Source organism: Haliotis asinina, chromosome 14 (genome assembly GCF_037392515.1).
Source record: "Haliotis asinina isolate JCU_RB_2024 chromosome 14, JCU_Hal_asi_v2, whole genome shotgun sequence".
Lineage (NCBI taxonomy): Eukaryota > Metazoa > Mollusca > Gastropoda > Lepetellida > Haliotidae > Haliotis > Haliotis asinina.
This window is the reverse complement of record NC_090293.1, coordinates 19,406,317-19,422,936: the sequence shown is the minus strand read 5'-3', so window position 1 is coordinate 19,422,936 and position 16,620 is coordinate 19,406,317. Positions and strand designations below refer to the sequence as shown.

Below are 16,620 nucleotides of genomic sequence, written 5' to 3'. Positions count from 1 at the left end.
GCTGCAGTTTACCATGGACACAGCTGTCTCACATACAATATTTTATATTGTCAGATTAAACTACTGATTTTCTGTTCTTTGGGCAGATGGTCTATCAACATCAACATGGAACATATGATATACTAAAGAGTGGAAGATTGCCAATCTTACATTAAGAGAATTGTTCAGCAAACACATGATCAATGGTTAGAGTCTGCGAGGCCTAACATTGGTGTGTGAGTGTGTGAGTATGTATGGATGTGTGTGCATGTGTGTGAAGTGGTCACTCTGTTGAGGTTAGTTTAGGAATGAAACTTGTCTACTGTGAAAACGTTAAAGTAGGAGGGATTAGATGGAAGCACTTATTCTTAAAGTTAATGACATTAGATCTATAATTACTACAGAAATATTTACATGAAGGGCATATTATTCAGTTTCATTCTCCAATGCTACATCCATATCTACATAGCTATGGCGAATACACAAGTTAATGTTAACCTTTGAACTCTACATCCTGTTATCAACATAATCTACAATTTCACTAATTATTTAATTGACACATGCCAAACCAAATGTCAATATAACAAGACACTAAACCATTATAATGGTTTAGTTGATGGTCACACTTGAATCTACTGTAGGAATTCACTGTCCATTGTGAATGGACAATCTGTGAAAATGAAACTTTTGCAACAGAGCTTCATTATGCAAAAATATAGAAAAATTTTATATTAACTTAAAAGACGTTAAGGATAACACAATTCAGTTGCCAGATATAGCTTTTCACATATTGATATAAACCAACATGTAAAACCATTTAAGTTGGTGAAATCAATTGAAACCGTATGCCATTCATTTGAATCAGTCCGATTTTCTATTTCCAGAATCATGATTTTTCCATTACTGAATTTCCCAGGTGTTTCAATATCAAAGTTATTTGACTGAAGAATGAGGTAACCCTTCACCAAAACATGAAAACCTAAAAGCGTCAACTGCCGCAATCATCTCCACGATGAGATTATGTAAATATTATTTTATGCGAATTACACACTGTCACACAATCACCTGGGAGGGATAGCTATGTAGTTCCTGAATTGCTACAAAAGATTAAAACAATATCCAGGTCTAACAAAAGCCCTGAAGGTATGAAGAATGTTTTCAAAACCAGACAGGTTACGTAAGGTTCAAGTCATCAGCAAAATGTTTGCCGAAACCATGCAGAGTGCAGTAATTATTGCTGTGTTGCAATATCTGAAAACATGCCCACTTCCAACCCTCTACCTGCTCTGGTAAAGTTGAGAAACCCAAAAGGAATTGTTGTTATTGTTGTAAATATACCACATTAAAAAAGGCTCAAAGATGAAATGAGACCCTGTGATAAGAAACATAACAATACTGTCATTTATGGAGTAAGTGTATATGAAGATCCAGGGAAACAGACAAGGCTTATCAACTGTTGCCATGTGGTGACTGCCTGTTTCGTACTTCCCTTATCTCTGATCAAAACATTCACCAAATGTAATGTGAAAGGACAAGAGCAGTGTTGTGTTTCACTCTGATCTTTTCAGCAAATGGCCATCCTAGTTTTACTTTGACATGGGCAGATCATGAACTGATTTAGTTTGGAAGAAAATATACTCTCATGACTTTTTTTTTTTGGAAAAAGATGAATGGACCTTTGGTCAAAGTGAAAATGTTGTTTTATCATCATCATCATCATCATCATCATCATAATCATCATCATCATCGCACTTCATCACAAGTCATCCTTACACCACATTCATCATCAACATTGATCCATTTAAGATCCTGAAATGCAGTCATCTTAATCTATGCACATGAAACAATGCCTTACAATGAAGGTAGGGCAGCAATTAAATAATGCAACATTATTCGTATACACTAAGTCATTTTTTCTTTCCCCTGAATTCGTTTAAGGGATATAACACAATGTTTTACTGTATAGGCCTGCCTATAGAATACAGCACCACAAACTGCAAAAACATGTCATAATATTCTTTTACGTAGGTGTAGGTGGTTGGGCTGGCCTGGGCTGGATTGGGTTACATTAGGTTAACCTAACCCTAACATCCTCATGAGAAGTGGCGGTGCTGTATTCTAAACATGCTCCTACATTATGTATATTAATGCTTGAAATAACCTTGGGTATTGTATAAATAGATTTTTCCATGGCTAGAATTTGGAGGTAACTGATAAGGGGATTAGATATCTGGAAATATATGTACTACATATGTACACATAAAGTGTCCAGATATAAGACGTATATTTTTTTCTGATCAAGTGACATTAAGGTATGCACTGAACTGTACTTTCTGAAACTGGTTCAGTGACGGAAATTACATAATATGACTATAAACTATTGTCCTCACGTTGCATGAATCTCGTAGTGCAGTATATATTCTAAATATATGACAAGGAAACACACAGGGTAATGATAATTAACTATCAATTCCTGGCCATGGTGAAAGAGCAGAATAAAATATTCTTATGATGTATATAATTTCTTTGAACATATCATTATCATAACACACTGTCCCTAATGGTCATTTGTGTTATACCTAATTCAATATTCTGCTTTCCTTTTTTCCAGAATTCTGTAAAAAAGAGGCTTCTTACAATGAAACCAGTGCTAGCGATACCAAAACCATCTTGATCTACAGAACACAACCACCAGTATCTCTGGCACCAACTAAAAGATCAACATTTTAGATGACAACAGCATCCATCAGGGTCACAAGTGAAAAAACCCCAATCAACTTTTAACATCTGCATTGGACAATGAGATGAAAATCGCATATACGGAAACTGAGCAGTGCTGTCAAGAAGGTCAAAGTCAAGGAAATTTTACTGGTGACCTTGTACCAACAAGGTTAAGGACACTCAGCCAGTGATCTTTATTTAGTACAGCTTACAGCAATGTGGACAAGCACAGTTGCAATGGAAGTGTTAAATGAAAGTGTTTCTGTATCGAGACATCCCCAAATTCCTGATGACCCAGTCATTGCAAAAGAAACAGTTCAGAAAATAATCTTCATTTTTGCAATTCTCATCATCCCTATCTCTATATTTGGATGTATTGGAAATATTCTCAGTCTTTTCGTACTTATTCATCATCGCATGCGAACTACGACAAATTGCTGTCTTGCTGCACTTGCCGTGTCTGACTTTCTCGTGCTGTTTCACAGCCTTTGGTATTCCATGATTATCATCTACAAGTCACGTGATCCTGTCAGTGCTGCTAATCTTCGTCGCTTGACATATCCGGTTATTGGTGCTTATGGGAGTGTTGTAACTGCCAGAATCACAACATGGCTGACAACGCTTCTCAGTATTGAAAGGTTTGTTGCCGTCTACTGTCCAATGAGAGCAAGAACCATCTGTGGCAAGAAGCAGACATACCTTGGCATCCTAATGATCTATTTACTGACAATCATTGCCTTCCTTCCCCATGCTCTGAAATACCGACCAGAAACTGTAACCAATAACAACAGAACTATAGTCATCCTTCATAAGACAATTCTTGGAAAGAACTATCAGTTCTGTGCTATTTATGGCACGATCCTCAACATTTTGTTCCGTTTTATCCCCATAGTTCTGCTCATTATTCTGAACATTCTCATTGTCAAAGCCATACGGCAAACCTGGAATCTCCGTCGCATCATGAGCAAGGGAGGGAACCATTGCAACATGTCTGAACAGAATCGCATCACAGTAATGCTCCTTATTGTTTCCTTTGTCTTCCTAATTTGCATACTGCCAGGAGCTCTCAACAGTATCACATCCCAAATAAGGCAAGATTACTCCCGTCATGGATCTAAACAGAACCTGTTTGCTTGCATTTCATGCGTGACATACTTCCTTGAAACTGTGAATTCATCAATAAATTTTATAATCTATATGGCTTTCAGTGCCAAATTCTGCCGAACTTATCAAGAAATATTTTGCTGCATAAAACCAACAGCTGTTTCACGCAGTTCAACAAGGGAGATAATTCGCTTTGTTCGGCGTCCTCTGGGATCAACAGGTTCATCTGGGTGTAATGGTACTCGAGACTTCCGACTATCAGCTATACTGACAGATCAGCGCAGACACCAGTTCCACAAGTCAAGATGTACAGCAATATCCAGCTTTGATATGGAGAATATTAAACTGTTGAGCCAACGTGATAAAAACCTGTCAGGTGACAGTGACATTGGGGTTGTTCAGTACAGCTGAACTGTCTGTCTGTGTAGAAATGTTCAGTACAGCTTAGCCATCTAGGAAGTTGTAAAGTTTGGCTGAACAGCCTAGAGACCAGTTCAGTACAGTTTAACTGTCTTACAGATTTGAAAAGTTTGGCTGAACAGTATAGAGAGTTGAACAGTTAGTGTGAACAGTCTGATGAAATGAACAGTTGGTTGAATAGTCTGGACACTGGCATAATTCAGAACAGATTTACAGTCTGGAGAGTTGAACTGTTCAGTTGAGCAAACTGGAGAAGTAAATAGTTTGGTTGGTTTGAACAGTGTCGAGGGTTAAAACATCAACTGAATAGTCTGGCGAGTTAAATAGCTCAGCCAAACAGTCTGAAGAGTTAAATACTTTAGCTGAAGTCTGGAGAGTTAAATAGGTCAGTTGAACAGTCTGGAGAGTTAAACAGGTCAGCTGACCAGATCAGTGAGTTAAATCAACTGAGCCTTAACTGAGATGCACACTTCCGTAAATCTTGTGGAATAGTTCAGGACAGCTGAGCAGCCTTGACAGTGAAATTGTACAATAAATAATTGAAAAGGCACAACTGGACGGTAAAAATCATCATTGTGGAAACGATTTAGATCAAATATAGATCAGTAGACATAGATAACCAATCTGTAGATTATGTGATCTGAACTGGTTCTCCACTGCTAAACAGTGATATGATTCTGGGGAACTACAAGACCAAAGAATGGCACAGTTAGCCAGTCTCATCACTGGTTGTATTCAGTAAGACGAGCAGCCTAGATAGCGAAATTCTTCATTACAGCTCAGCAACATGGAAAGATTCTTATCGTCGCATTGAGAGTCGATGGGTTTAGTACAGTTGAACAGACTCAATGTGGAAAATGTCAGAACAGCATAAAACACTGCATAGAAAATTCGCATATCCTGAAGAGTGGAATAGGTCAATACAACTGAGCAGAGAGGAGTGCTCTAGTATGGAGAAGGGTTGCAACGATTCACCTGACGTCCATTTGATTTTCGATAACGGACCCTCAATTCGATCATTAGATTATCCATGAAAATGTTATCCAAGATTTGATTAGGAAATCAGGAATGTAAATGCTGTAACATTTTCAAACAAAGAAAATATGACGTTAAAACACTCAAATGTCAAATTGAAATAGTTATCATTATCAAAAATTGAAAAGGTGCCAAGATTTGATTTTCGATTAATCAAAACCGAATTATTGCAGCCTTAACGTCCAGCTTCACAACTTAGTTACACTGTGTGTAATACGTCTTCAAATGAATTGTAAATGGTGTCTCTGTGTTTATGTTTTGGACCATTTACAGAAACCAAATATATCCCAAATATATACCAAAACATGCACCTCAAAATATATTTTCTCTATTCATAAGATTTTCACACCTGTTTACTTGAATCAGGTCTACAATTCAGGTGGTGGATTGAAGTCTTTCAGATGAAGCAAATGTGCTTTATGCAGATCATTCAAAAGGGAGATGCCCTGTTGACCTCTATTCTCCAAAGTTGATTAGCGGTATGAACAGACTCTATCAGCGTCACTGACCCAATATTCACATGTATATTGTAGTTAAGAAACTCTTGTGATCAGTTGTAGCCAATACGACCTTTAACAGCATCAACATCTGTAAACACTCAGAGACAGAAGCAAAGGAGTTGAAATGTACTGAATCTGCCTCCACAAATATCAACATCCAATGTGAAGATCAACCTTTCGAATACTGAGAGGCTTAAAATACAAACTGCAGCCCTGTGTTGTGAGGAGGGAATATTCTGGAGGACTTGTCTCCATGTCAGTGTGTACATACTGAATCACCAGGATGAAACCAAGCTATTGCCCATACCTGCATTGATGCATTAAGGATCAAATGAGTGGGCTTTTTGCTGAATTACGTATTTGGTAGGATACAACTATATTTTCCAATATATTGAAAAAGACTTTCATTTTTCTCATTATCACACACTGCCATGGACTGTTGATAGCCTTCCAGATGAATAATGTTTCATACATGGTATTAGATGCAATGGATAATATATATATGTCATTCATTTCAACAATAGTCTTTCTTTTCTACCATCAATTACTGTCAACAGTCATACCTAACCTTTTCAAAGATCATCTTTATGCCTGGGCCTAGATTTTCGAAGCTCTCTTACCACTAAGGTGGTCGTAAGTCCCATACATTAACATTAACTTACAACTATCTTAGCGCTACAAGAGCTTTGGAAATCTAGGCCCTGAGCTCCTTTGTGTACAGTATCGTTTCTGAGGCTAGTGATTTCCCATCATGTTTACGTAAATGTTTCACCCTAAATTTATGTAGATGGTTGGAAAAAATCCCTTTTATGGTCTTTAATAATATAACTAATGATGAAGGAAAACAAAAACACGTTCAAACTTTGCATGCTGGGTTAGAGTTTGAGGTGACAGTTTGAGTATTTGTTTCTACAGCTTGTTCAACTTGACCTGAGCTACTCTACATATATCGATACATCACCCGGGAGGTCAATGGCAAAAACGGCAGGTCGAGTTAACTTCATTAAAAGGGGAGCAGAGAATGTCATTAATGTTACATTTGTGTGAAGCATGTTTCAACTGAATTGTTCACACAGTTATATATATACAACGGTATAAATATCTATTCTGGTATAAATATCTACTGTATTTTAGTTTGGTAACTTTATGGCATACAGACATCAGTTACTTTCACAATCCCATACACTCTCACCATCACTCTCTACACTCCAGTTCAATTATCACTGGAAATATAAGTTGCTGCTGCTGCTGCTCACAGCCTAAAAGCCCAAATCAGAAACATTAAACCATCTGTAACTTCGTGTTTAAAAAGGTTAGGATATTGCTGACGATTTTTCTACAAAGATGTCAAACAGTGACCTTGTCTCGTCTTTTCGGGCATGTTGACAATCAACCCTCAAAGGTGCACCCCATCACAATAATGGACTCAACCAGTTGTGACATGGTCACGCAATGCACTAGAAGTCAAGTTGGACAAGCTGTAGGTTCTCCTTCTTCACCATCCTTGTATGACCTTACGTGATGGTATACTGATATAGTACATTATAAAGTGTTACATGGCTAGGATGAAAGTGGACAATGAACAGCTGTGTTAGAAGTATGTCCATGACAAATCGTAATCACCATTGATACTACAATGTACATATATCTGACATCTTAACAGCATGCAGTATTTTGTGAACTAAAAGTTGACTATATTTGTGGCAATGCATCATACTTATTTTGCATTGCAAATGTGAATGATTTCATAGCCTCTGTTCACTGCTATATTTCTTATGTCTTTACTCCGGCACTGTCGACATAGCATCGATATACAACCATGGGATATACAGTATTTACTACCTTCCATGCTATGTTACTATTTACTCCATTCAATGCTATGTTTCCAATAGACTCCAAAAGACTCTGACCCCACATATAGAGGCTAGGTCTCTAGTTGAGGTAAGCAACGTGCATGAAATCAATAGATGCCTAGCAGGTGTTTTACAGAGGAAACAGGGTAAACAGAATACGATCATGAACACACAATTACAGTCGTATGATCTTAAAATTGACTGCAACAAGAAACACCTATGTCAACAATGAGACAACTAAGTTTTTATCTTCCTCGGTGATATGTTTCACAGAAAAGCATTTCGTTTGTTATCATCCTAACAAGTATGATTTTATGTGTATATTTATATGCTATTTCATGTTCGCATAAGGAAATGTACAAGCATCCCTATTTTTGCTGATATCTAAGAACAAATATTTTTCCATTTTGTTAACACAGTTAAAAAGACTGATGTGTACATATGACCAGTTGACAATCCTAATATTTTGTTACTCATATAGTTTAAAAGAATGAGTTGTGATACACATGATCAATAATTGTTAACCATGTCTTTTAGCATGTATAGTTTTACAGTGTCATATTTTGTGAAGTCTCAATAAAACATGTTAGCAAATACATTTTTGTGCTTCTGACCCTGAAGGAAGAATGTCTAAGAATGTTGTTTTATGCTACTACAACCAATATATCAGTAATGTCATGACAGACATTACAAATCAGACCACTTATTCATTGTAGGAACAAGGAAGCACACTATTGTATGAGTGAGTGAAAGAGTTCAGTTTTATGCTGCACTCAGCAATATTCCAGAATAGTGCAGCAGTCAGTAAATAATTGTCTGGACCAGACAATCAAGTGATCAACGGCATGAGCATCGATCTGCACAAATGGAAACTGATGACGTGTCAATCAAGTCAGCAAGCCTGACCACCCAATCCTATTAGTTGCCTCTTACGACAAGCACAGTCGCCTCTTGTGGCAAGCATGGGTTGCTGAAGACCTATTCTAACCTGGATCTCACGGGTCTATTATTGTATCATGACAAATGCATTCATTTTATTTATCTGGACATCCTCAGAGGTATATAGTCAAGTCTGAAACAAGCTTCGTGAGAAATTCCCAAAATCAGACAAAAGATATCCTGCAGATGATGTATTATTTCATTGAATTCAGTTTCAGAATACCAATCACATGATATAATCCAGTGTTCATTGTCCATGGAAAATTGAGTCATGCAGGTTTATGGATATTCCAGGTATATGATGTCAGTATGTAAATACTGGACCAAACAAGCCAGTGATTGACATTATATCTTGTTCACTGGTCATGAGGAGGTCATGAGTTGATGTGCCCTCGATGTTTATGTTCACTGAATGTACCTCACTTGTAAGTGAGGTACACTGAAAATAGTAGAGGAGCATGTAGCCAATCAGAAAACAAGATAAAGATAAAATGAGTTGTAATTACCATGATGTATCAATCAAATCAGAGAACCTGACCACCCGATCCAGTATTCTGCCAAGAACAGGCTTCACTGGTTGGTTGGTGTTAAAGCTGTGGTCAGCAATAGTCTAGGTGTATGACAGTGGGCTGTAAATGACCGAACTTGACCGAACAGTGTTTGGTAACTTTTCTTTAAAACTATAAGTGCTATCCGTTTCCAATTTGGTATGAGGCTTTATAATTCTTCAACCATTGAGGATTTTATTTGTCATAATTTCTGCCAAGGATAATGTAAGGATTTGAAATGTGACCTGCCTGTTCCAGTAAGTAGTTCAACACCCTTGACATGTGAGGTGTTGTTGTTGTGAGTTGAAATAATGACAGTTCTTTAGACAACTTTCTTATTATCGACTGATAAATTATGACAATTAAAATCCTCAATGGTAGAAGAATTGTGAAGCCTCATACCAAATTGGAAACGGATAGCTATAGTATAACGGATACTTTATAGTTTTAAAGTAAAGTTACCAAACACCGTCCTGAAACATTTTCGGCCAGACTATAGTTGAAAAAAGACATTGGTCATTTTTTAGTTTTGCTAAGAAAACCCTAATGGATGAAGTCATGAATATCAAGGAGTCAGCATAACTTTAGCCTACCATCAATGTGTTTTTCAAAATGAGTAAAGAAAAAGACACTTGTGAGAAGGAAAAGCTTCAATAAAAGTTGGTCAAACCAGTGATTGAAAGAATAAGCAGCATCAAATTTCACAGGTGGATGACAACAGGCCATCACCACTGTGCCTAGACTAATACACAGTGTGCTTAGTCCAACAAATACAGTCAAAAAGAATATATCTGCAAAATAGAAAGTAGAATCAAAATGGAGCTAAGAATGATATTTTATTTTCTGAGTCAGCCTGGACTTGCCAAACCACTCTAGACTTGCATCAGGTTTGTTTTTTAGTGTACTCCTCTGGCTCTGGAAGACAGGACACACAGAATCCTATGAACCAATACAGTTTCCACCTACTAGACACTAAATTCCCTTGAAGAGGAGTTGTCCACTTCTACAATACTGTCACCACAGAGTTAAAGCTTCTCACAGATGAAGACTCAGATTTGATTGATTTGATCATTTGTTAGGAACTGGTTTCATCCAGCTGATCAACATCCAGTTCAGCTGGTCACAACAAATAATTACTGACAACAGTGCCCTTTGCATATTTGCCAAAATTCATGTATTTCACTATTGTATATAAAGACATATTCAATGCTTGATTACCTGTCTTGTACTATGATAATTTCAGTACTCACATATTTTCCAAAGAATGATCTGTTGTCTCCTTGCTGACCTTTCGCCTTCTCTGCCTCTTCCCTTTTCATTTTCTCAATATATGTCTGTGTGTCTGGGCTGGAGTGATAAACATGATTGTCCATTCAAATAGCCGTTTCCAATGAGTGAGTGAATGAGTGAGTGACTTTTACGCCGCTTCTAGTAGTGTTCCAGTAGTATCATGGCTGGGGACACCATACATGGGCATCAGGTACTGAACCCACATGGGGAATCGAACTCAGCCCTTTGGCCATGATGAGCAAACGCTTTAACCACTATGCTACCAAACGCCTGCCATTGAGGTGATTCATTGCAGCATTCAAAATTCTAGATAAAAGTTTGTTTCTTCTGTTGTTTGATTGTATTGAGGCCAGGAATAGCTCATGACAATTACTATTTAAACTTTAGGCTGAATTATTAAACACATGAAGTAAGTGAGAAAACTGGGTTTAACTAAGGTCTAAACAAACCATACTTCAGGCGTGAAGAGCGAGCATGAGTATATGATGTCATAACTGGGGACAACAACAATTTCTTTTAAACCTACGTCACAAAGACACCACTGAGCATGACATTGCAATGAACAGTATTCCTGTTCTATCCCAGCATCCCATCTTACTGATGGAGGAAAGCCTCAAACAATACACGTCATAGAAGGTTATAACTTATGGTAACATTATTGAGTTCAACAGTTTCATTAGCCACAAAATCTTCCATATAAGCAATTGAAATTTTTACAACAGTATTGTTACTTATTTTATTTTGGAGAAAAAGCCCATTATTCCTTATTTAGCTACTTAAAAAGACAGATCTGTGGCCTAAAAGGTCTTATACTTTGGTGCCAAAAGGTTTGAAGGGGATAAAACTTCATGAAAAGAGGGGTGTTGGGGTAGCCTAATGTTTAAAGCGTTTGCTCGTTATGCTGAAGGCCCCAGTCCGATTCCCCCTCTGGGTACAATGTGTGAAGCCCATTTCTGGTGTCCTCGCCACGATATTGCTGGAATATTGCTAAAAGTGGCATAAAACCATTCTTACTTGCTCTGTCACTCACGATAACCATGGATAGGAATCAACTTTAACATGAAAGTGGGATCAAGCACTACAGGCATTGGTGACCGGGAACCAGTTATTGATTATTGCCCAGAATATGTCAGGGATCAGACAGAATTTCAACAACAAAATCCCTATCATTCTGAGGCTTCTTCTGTCATTTTGAAAACAGTACCACACTTGCACTCGCAAAGACACCTGCAAGCCATTCAAATATGAAACCTTTCCCCCATTTGGAGGCCCATGTACAAATTTTCTTTATTTGTGTGCTTTTTAACAGAAGAAAATGATCATTGGAAGGGAGATAACTCTTTGGTTAAAGACAATAAATAGATAAACATACTATGAACTAAAACAGTAAACTAGGTTCAATATCAACTCTACCTTCTTGTGGTATAATGATCAACACTCTCTAACAAAATAACTCTCTGAAAATCCAAAATCAAACATAAGATTAAAGACATCACAATCTGGATTATATTACCCATTTACACAAAGTTTGATACAATCATCATTCGAAGGCAGGGATGTTATATTTTCCTGGAACCTCTGTATTATGTATGGCACCAGAAGAAACTACCTGAAATAACTATGAAACAAGGTTGATGGGTTCAACATTAGATGGCCCACCAACTACATCAAAAGAACGATACATTGCATGACAAGTACCACTTACACAGGTCCAGAAACTGTTAGAACTGCCTCCACAGATGTCTTCCAGTTGGTCAGGTTTGATGCAGGAACATTGGCGCCAACACACAAGCCTGGAATAGCAGTCAGTGAGATGCCAAGAACCTCTCCAGATTGGTCAAAGTTCACCATCATCTGGTCACTCAGTCCAGACTCATATATTGCACACTACAACAGAAAAAAAAAGTAACGACAAATTATGGGTGAGTGAGTGAGTTTAGTTTTACACCATACTCAGCAATATGCCAGCCATATGGTGGTAGTCTGTAAATAATCGAGTCAGGACCAGACAATCCACTGATCAACAGCATGAAAATCGACCTGCGCAATTGGGAAACGATGGCAAGTGTCAACCAAGTCAGCGAGTCTGACCACCTGATCCCATTAGTCGCCTCTTATGACAAGCTTAGTCACCGTTGCTGAAGGCCTATTCTACGTCAGACCTTCACAGGTCTATGACAAAACATGGCATATATTAAGGCATATATGAAAACGCCATTTATAAAGAGAGAATACTCTAATACATAGAGTGATAAAGCATGTGAAATATATGTGTAGAATTCAAATACGACATGGACTGTGCATGGTTGATTGCTATTCCGGCTTTGTTTGCAAGACAAAGGTAATCTTAATCCCTGCATATGACACAGTGTCCCCAAATATTAAATCAGAAAATAATACATCAGTAACCTTGTCTAGTGATGTTTAATTGCAAATCTGACATCTTCGCCAACAGTGGCCATATTATTTTATTCTTTTGCACAAAGCGATATGATGAGTGAGTGAGTGAGTGAGATTAGTTTTACGCCGTTTTTAGCAATATTCCAGCAATATCACGGCAGGGGTCACCAGAAAATGGGCTTCACACATTGTACCCATGTGGGGCATTGAATGCAGGTCTTTGGCATGACGAGCGAACGCTTTAACCACTAGGCTACCCCACCGTCCTGTGATGTGGTGACATCTTCATATCACGAGAAAAATAAGTTTCTGCAGACTGCTTTTTTTCTCCCACAAATTCAGCTTATTTTCATCCATATATAATTAAATTTTCATTGTGTTCATTAAAATTCTGACAATCTGATTGGTTAGCTGGGAACATTTCTTTTGATTACATTTCCCCGTTAATCTGAAAAGCTAAGCCACGCCCACCGAATCGGACTGCTTTTGGACCTGAGGAATGTCGGGGAATACCTTTACACGGCAAGGGAATTCCTTTGCACTCAGGTACCCTAATGAACTTTGGATAAACATTGAAGTGATACATTGTGGTTAACATAAACAAACAACTCAAAATTATCCGTGAACGTTAATAACGTTGCAACGCCTCAAGAAGGGCATATGCACGATGGAACATCAGTTCATGGCATCGCAATCCCAGTCACATCACAGCCTCTTTCTACTACGAATACTACAATCTCAGTTCCACTAACTTCATGCCATCAGGCTTCATTTCTGATTCTCACTTTTCAAACTGAGTCTTTCAGTTCGCTGGTAATAATTCAAACAATTGAACTTGAAACTTAGCTCTTACCGGGATGCGTCACATTGTGTTGTTCCGTTCTGATTCACCACCTGATGTTAGCTTGGTTGATTGACAGCAGTTTGGGGGTGCTCTATGCCGATTGGCTAATGGTTTGGTAGGCGTGTCATTTTATGTAAATGAGTTACCTGAGTCATGTCACGCTATTACCAAATTCTTACACCGAAACTGCTAATCAGAGGTAACAAAGAAACCTGTTTCGATGAATTTGAATATGTTTAAAGAAATATTGTTGAAAGCCTATTGTATTTGTTGTTGAATTTAATCATAAGAATTGACTGTGTATTTCTTTCGTAATTATAAGAATTGACTGTGTATATCTTTTGCTGCATTGAGGTATGAAACCAAAAACCAATGTGCAAACTTTTGTAAGAATCCGCTATGCAGATTCATACAGTTTGCACATTGGTTTTTAGTGGTAACATGGTAACAATCTATAGGAGAAGGTTATGTATCTAGTTACTTTACCTAACCACAAGTCTGAAATGACCAGGATTGATGTAAAGATGTAAACTGATATTTTTCTGAAATATTTCCCTGAATCTGGTGACACTTACAGCTCGTGTGAAAGTTGATATATACACTTCATTCTGGGTCTGTTGATCATCCTGTGATGTTACTGGGATTCTTACACGGTAGATGCCATTGCTTTTTGCCAGATTCTGGAAATAGAAGACAATGCCAGTTTGTGATTTTCAGAAAACTTAACGTTAGTGAACAAAAGGTCGCTGAAAAGGCCTAGCTATTATACTTTTTTTAATTCTGGATAAAAAATTATAAATCAATAAATCTTCTTAAAGAGTGTCTCCTGGTAAACCTCTTTGGATAAAGCTAGGATTGTCTGATGACATGGTGTGACAGAGCCAACTGCCAGCTGTGTGAACACCTGGAAACATAATAATGTCCATCTTCTATGGACATTACAGTTTTAATATTGCATATTTTCCTTGAATCTATTCAACATGTTCAACGTTGTCAATAGCCAGATTGTGGCTTTGATAACTTTCATGACAGCTAATCGACTGTGCACATTCTTCACAACTGTTTTCTATTACGCTAATCATCAACAGACATAAACCACTTAACACCATGATAACAGATTTTTTAAACAGCATATTTTTGGCATGGATATTGAAATACTTGTACCATCATAAAGTATTAGCTTGAAGGTGAAGGTAATATGAAAGTGCTGGCATTATCTGCATAATCTCTGCCACTTCCCACTGAGGTGACAACAGTGACAATGAAGTGTTGACCTGGGTTGTGAAAATTGCAGTGAGAGGGGGTCTTTCATCCCCTGAACAACACAGTGACCCCCAGCAGAGATAATCCTACTCCTCACAGTCTCTGACAGTACACACACCTGATCTCCAAAACTGCAATCTCTCTAAACGGCATTGTAAAATAACATTTCAAATGTACACTGAAAACACCTTCACAGGATTGTTGTATCATAAGTTTCATGAACAAAATCAGTTATTTTGATCAACACAAATATCACAATAGGATGTTCTGGAACATATATTTTATCTTTGAAGGGATCTTCCTATCATTACAAATTTGCCAAAGAATCTTATGTCCGAAAGCAAAAATCACTGTAAGCCAAATGATTACACATTTAACACTCCACTGATAATCAACAACACTGTTCCATCTAGGGAGAGTGACTGTGCAAGAAATTCAAGCCTAAAAGGCAGTGAAACTGAAAGGAATATTACATGCATAACAGTTTTGTCAGGTCAGTAGCACAGTAGTTTCATTTGTCTAACAGTCACCATGGATATCACATTTATGCAGTAAATAACCCTTTTCAATTCTGAATAATCGTAGTGTATTCCTCAGAGAGAAAATCATTAAGAGCCTCATTCATTTGTTTTGGTCATATGCCTTACAAAATATTGGTTGCTTCAAAAATTGTTTGGAACTTTGTGGATTATGTAAATTCCTCTAAGGTAGGGTACCTCGAGCTGAGACCTCTCTTCTGGAGAAAGGGGAGCTGTCTGTGTGAAGCGAGCACGGTTTCCTTTCAGTGAGTGTATGACAATAGTCCCTCTCTTGGTGTACACAGGATTGGGACCTGAAACAAAACGCACCTCAACAGTCTACATGGTTTTCATAGAGGATACTAAATGACCTTCCTTGTAATATCAATTTTGATTGTTTGATAGTAAATCTTAATGAGTTAAATAAAAGTGGAATTTCATGAAAGCGAGTTTATTATTCTGTTTATTACTCTAGAAACATATATCTATAGAAACTGCAGCGAAATTGCCCACAGTGTGATTGATGACTCTCAGCTTTCCGCAAGTCAAGCAAAGTCTGATACCACTGTGACAGAGGCATTAGCACTCAGATGTCATAACTGTAGCCATCATGACGGTACGTGTCAAGCTATATTACACAAGTGTAATCATTTTCATAGAAATATTACACTGCGGTATCTTCCACATGCACCTAATCACCAGCACACAGTCATCTGACTAATCGGCCCAGCCACAGCGACTTCCACAAAAATGAAAGTCAGACAACTGGTAGTTTAGACTGCGGACTTTGTGTACCCCTCTTGTAAGTGTTAATGGCCACAGCTGCCATGGCCGAAAGAAACGATTACACAATGCCATTTAGAAATTGGTCAAATGTAACATATGTTATTCTTGGGATTCCACTTTCTTAGTAAAGTACAAATTGTAGTACTTTTTCAGTTGAACCCAATCCGGGATTTGAACTCAAACCCTCAGAGTCACACCTAATTGCCAATTATCAGAAGGGTAAAGAAAGCCTGCAGTATAGACAACCTGTTGCCTCACTTTCATTGTTGTGGATTTGTCAATTTGAATGAAATCATAAGAAAATAATGGATGACAGATGAACCAATATTGTACAAAGCTCACACATCTCTAAGCCTAAAATATACACAAATAATGTATTTAGTGGCATGCTATATCTATATGCAATATATTCAGTATGCA

At 37.7% G+C, this 16,620-nt stretch overlaps 2 protein-coding genes across 2 annotated transcripts in view; one reads left to right on the top strand and one right to left on the bottom strand.

Moving 5' to 3' along the window:
• The window catches only part of LOC137261914 (ER membrane protein complex subunit 10-like), a 53,215-nt gene that overhangs the window by 24,817 nt on the left and 11,778 nt on the right, over positions 1 to 16,620 (bottom strand). Inside the window, exons 3-6 of the mRNA XM_067799732.1 lie at positions 15,613 to 15,728; positions 14,209 to 14,313; positions 12,095 to 12,276; positions 10,350 to 10,446 (exon numbers count right to left, since the gene is read on the bottom strand). Coding sequence (XP_067655833.1) covers positions 10,350 to 10,446; positions 12,095 to 12,276; positions 14,209 to 14,313; positions 15,613 to 15,728 — 500 coding nt within the window. The remainder of the gene's footprint in view (positions 1 to 10,349; positions 10,447 to 12,094; positions 12,277 to 14,208; positions 14,314 to 15,612; positions 15,729 to 16,620) is intronic.
• On the top strand, positions 1,826 to 4,215 carry LOC137261944 (probable G-protein coupled receptor B0563.6). The gene is made up of 2 exons (XM_067799764.1): positions 1,826 to 1,841; positions 2,903 to 4,215. The coding sequence occupies exons 1-2, from the start codon at positions 1,826 to 1,828 to the stop codon at positions 4,213 to 4,215; spliced, it is 1,329 nt and encodes a 442-aa protein (XP_067655865.1).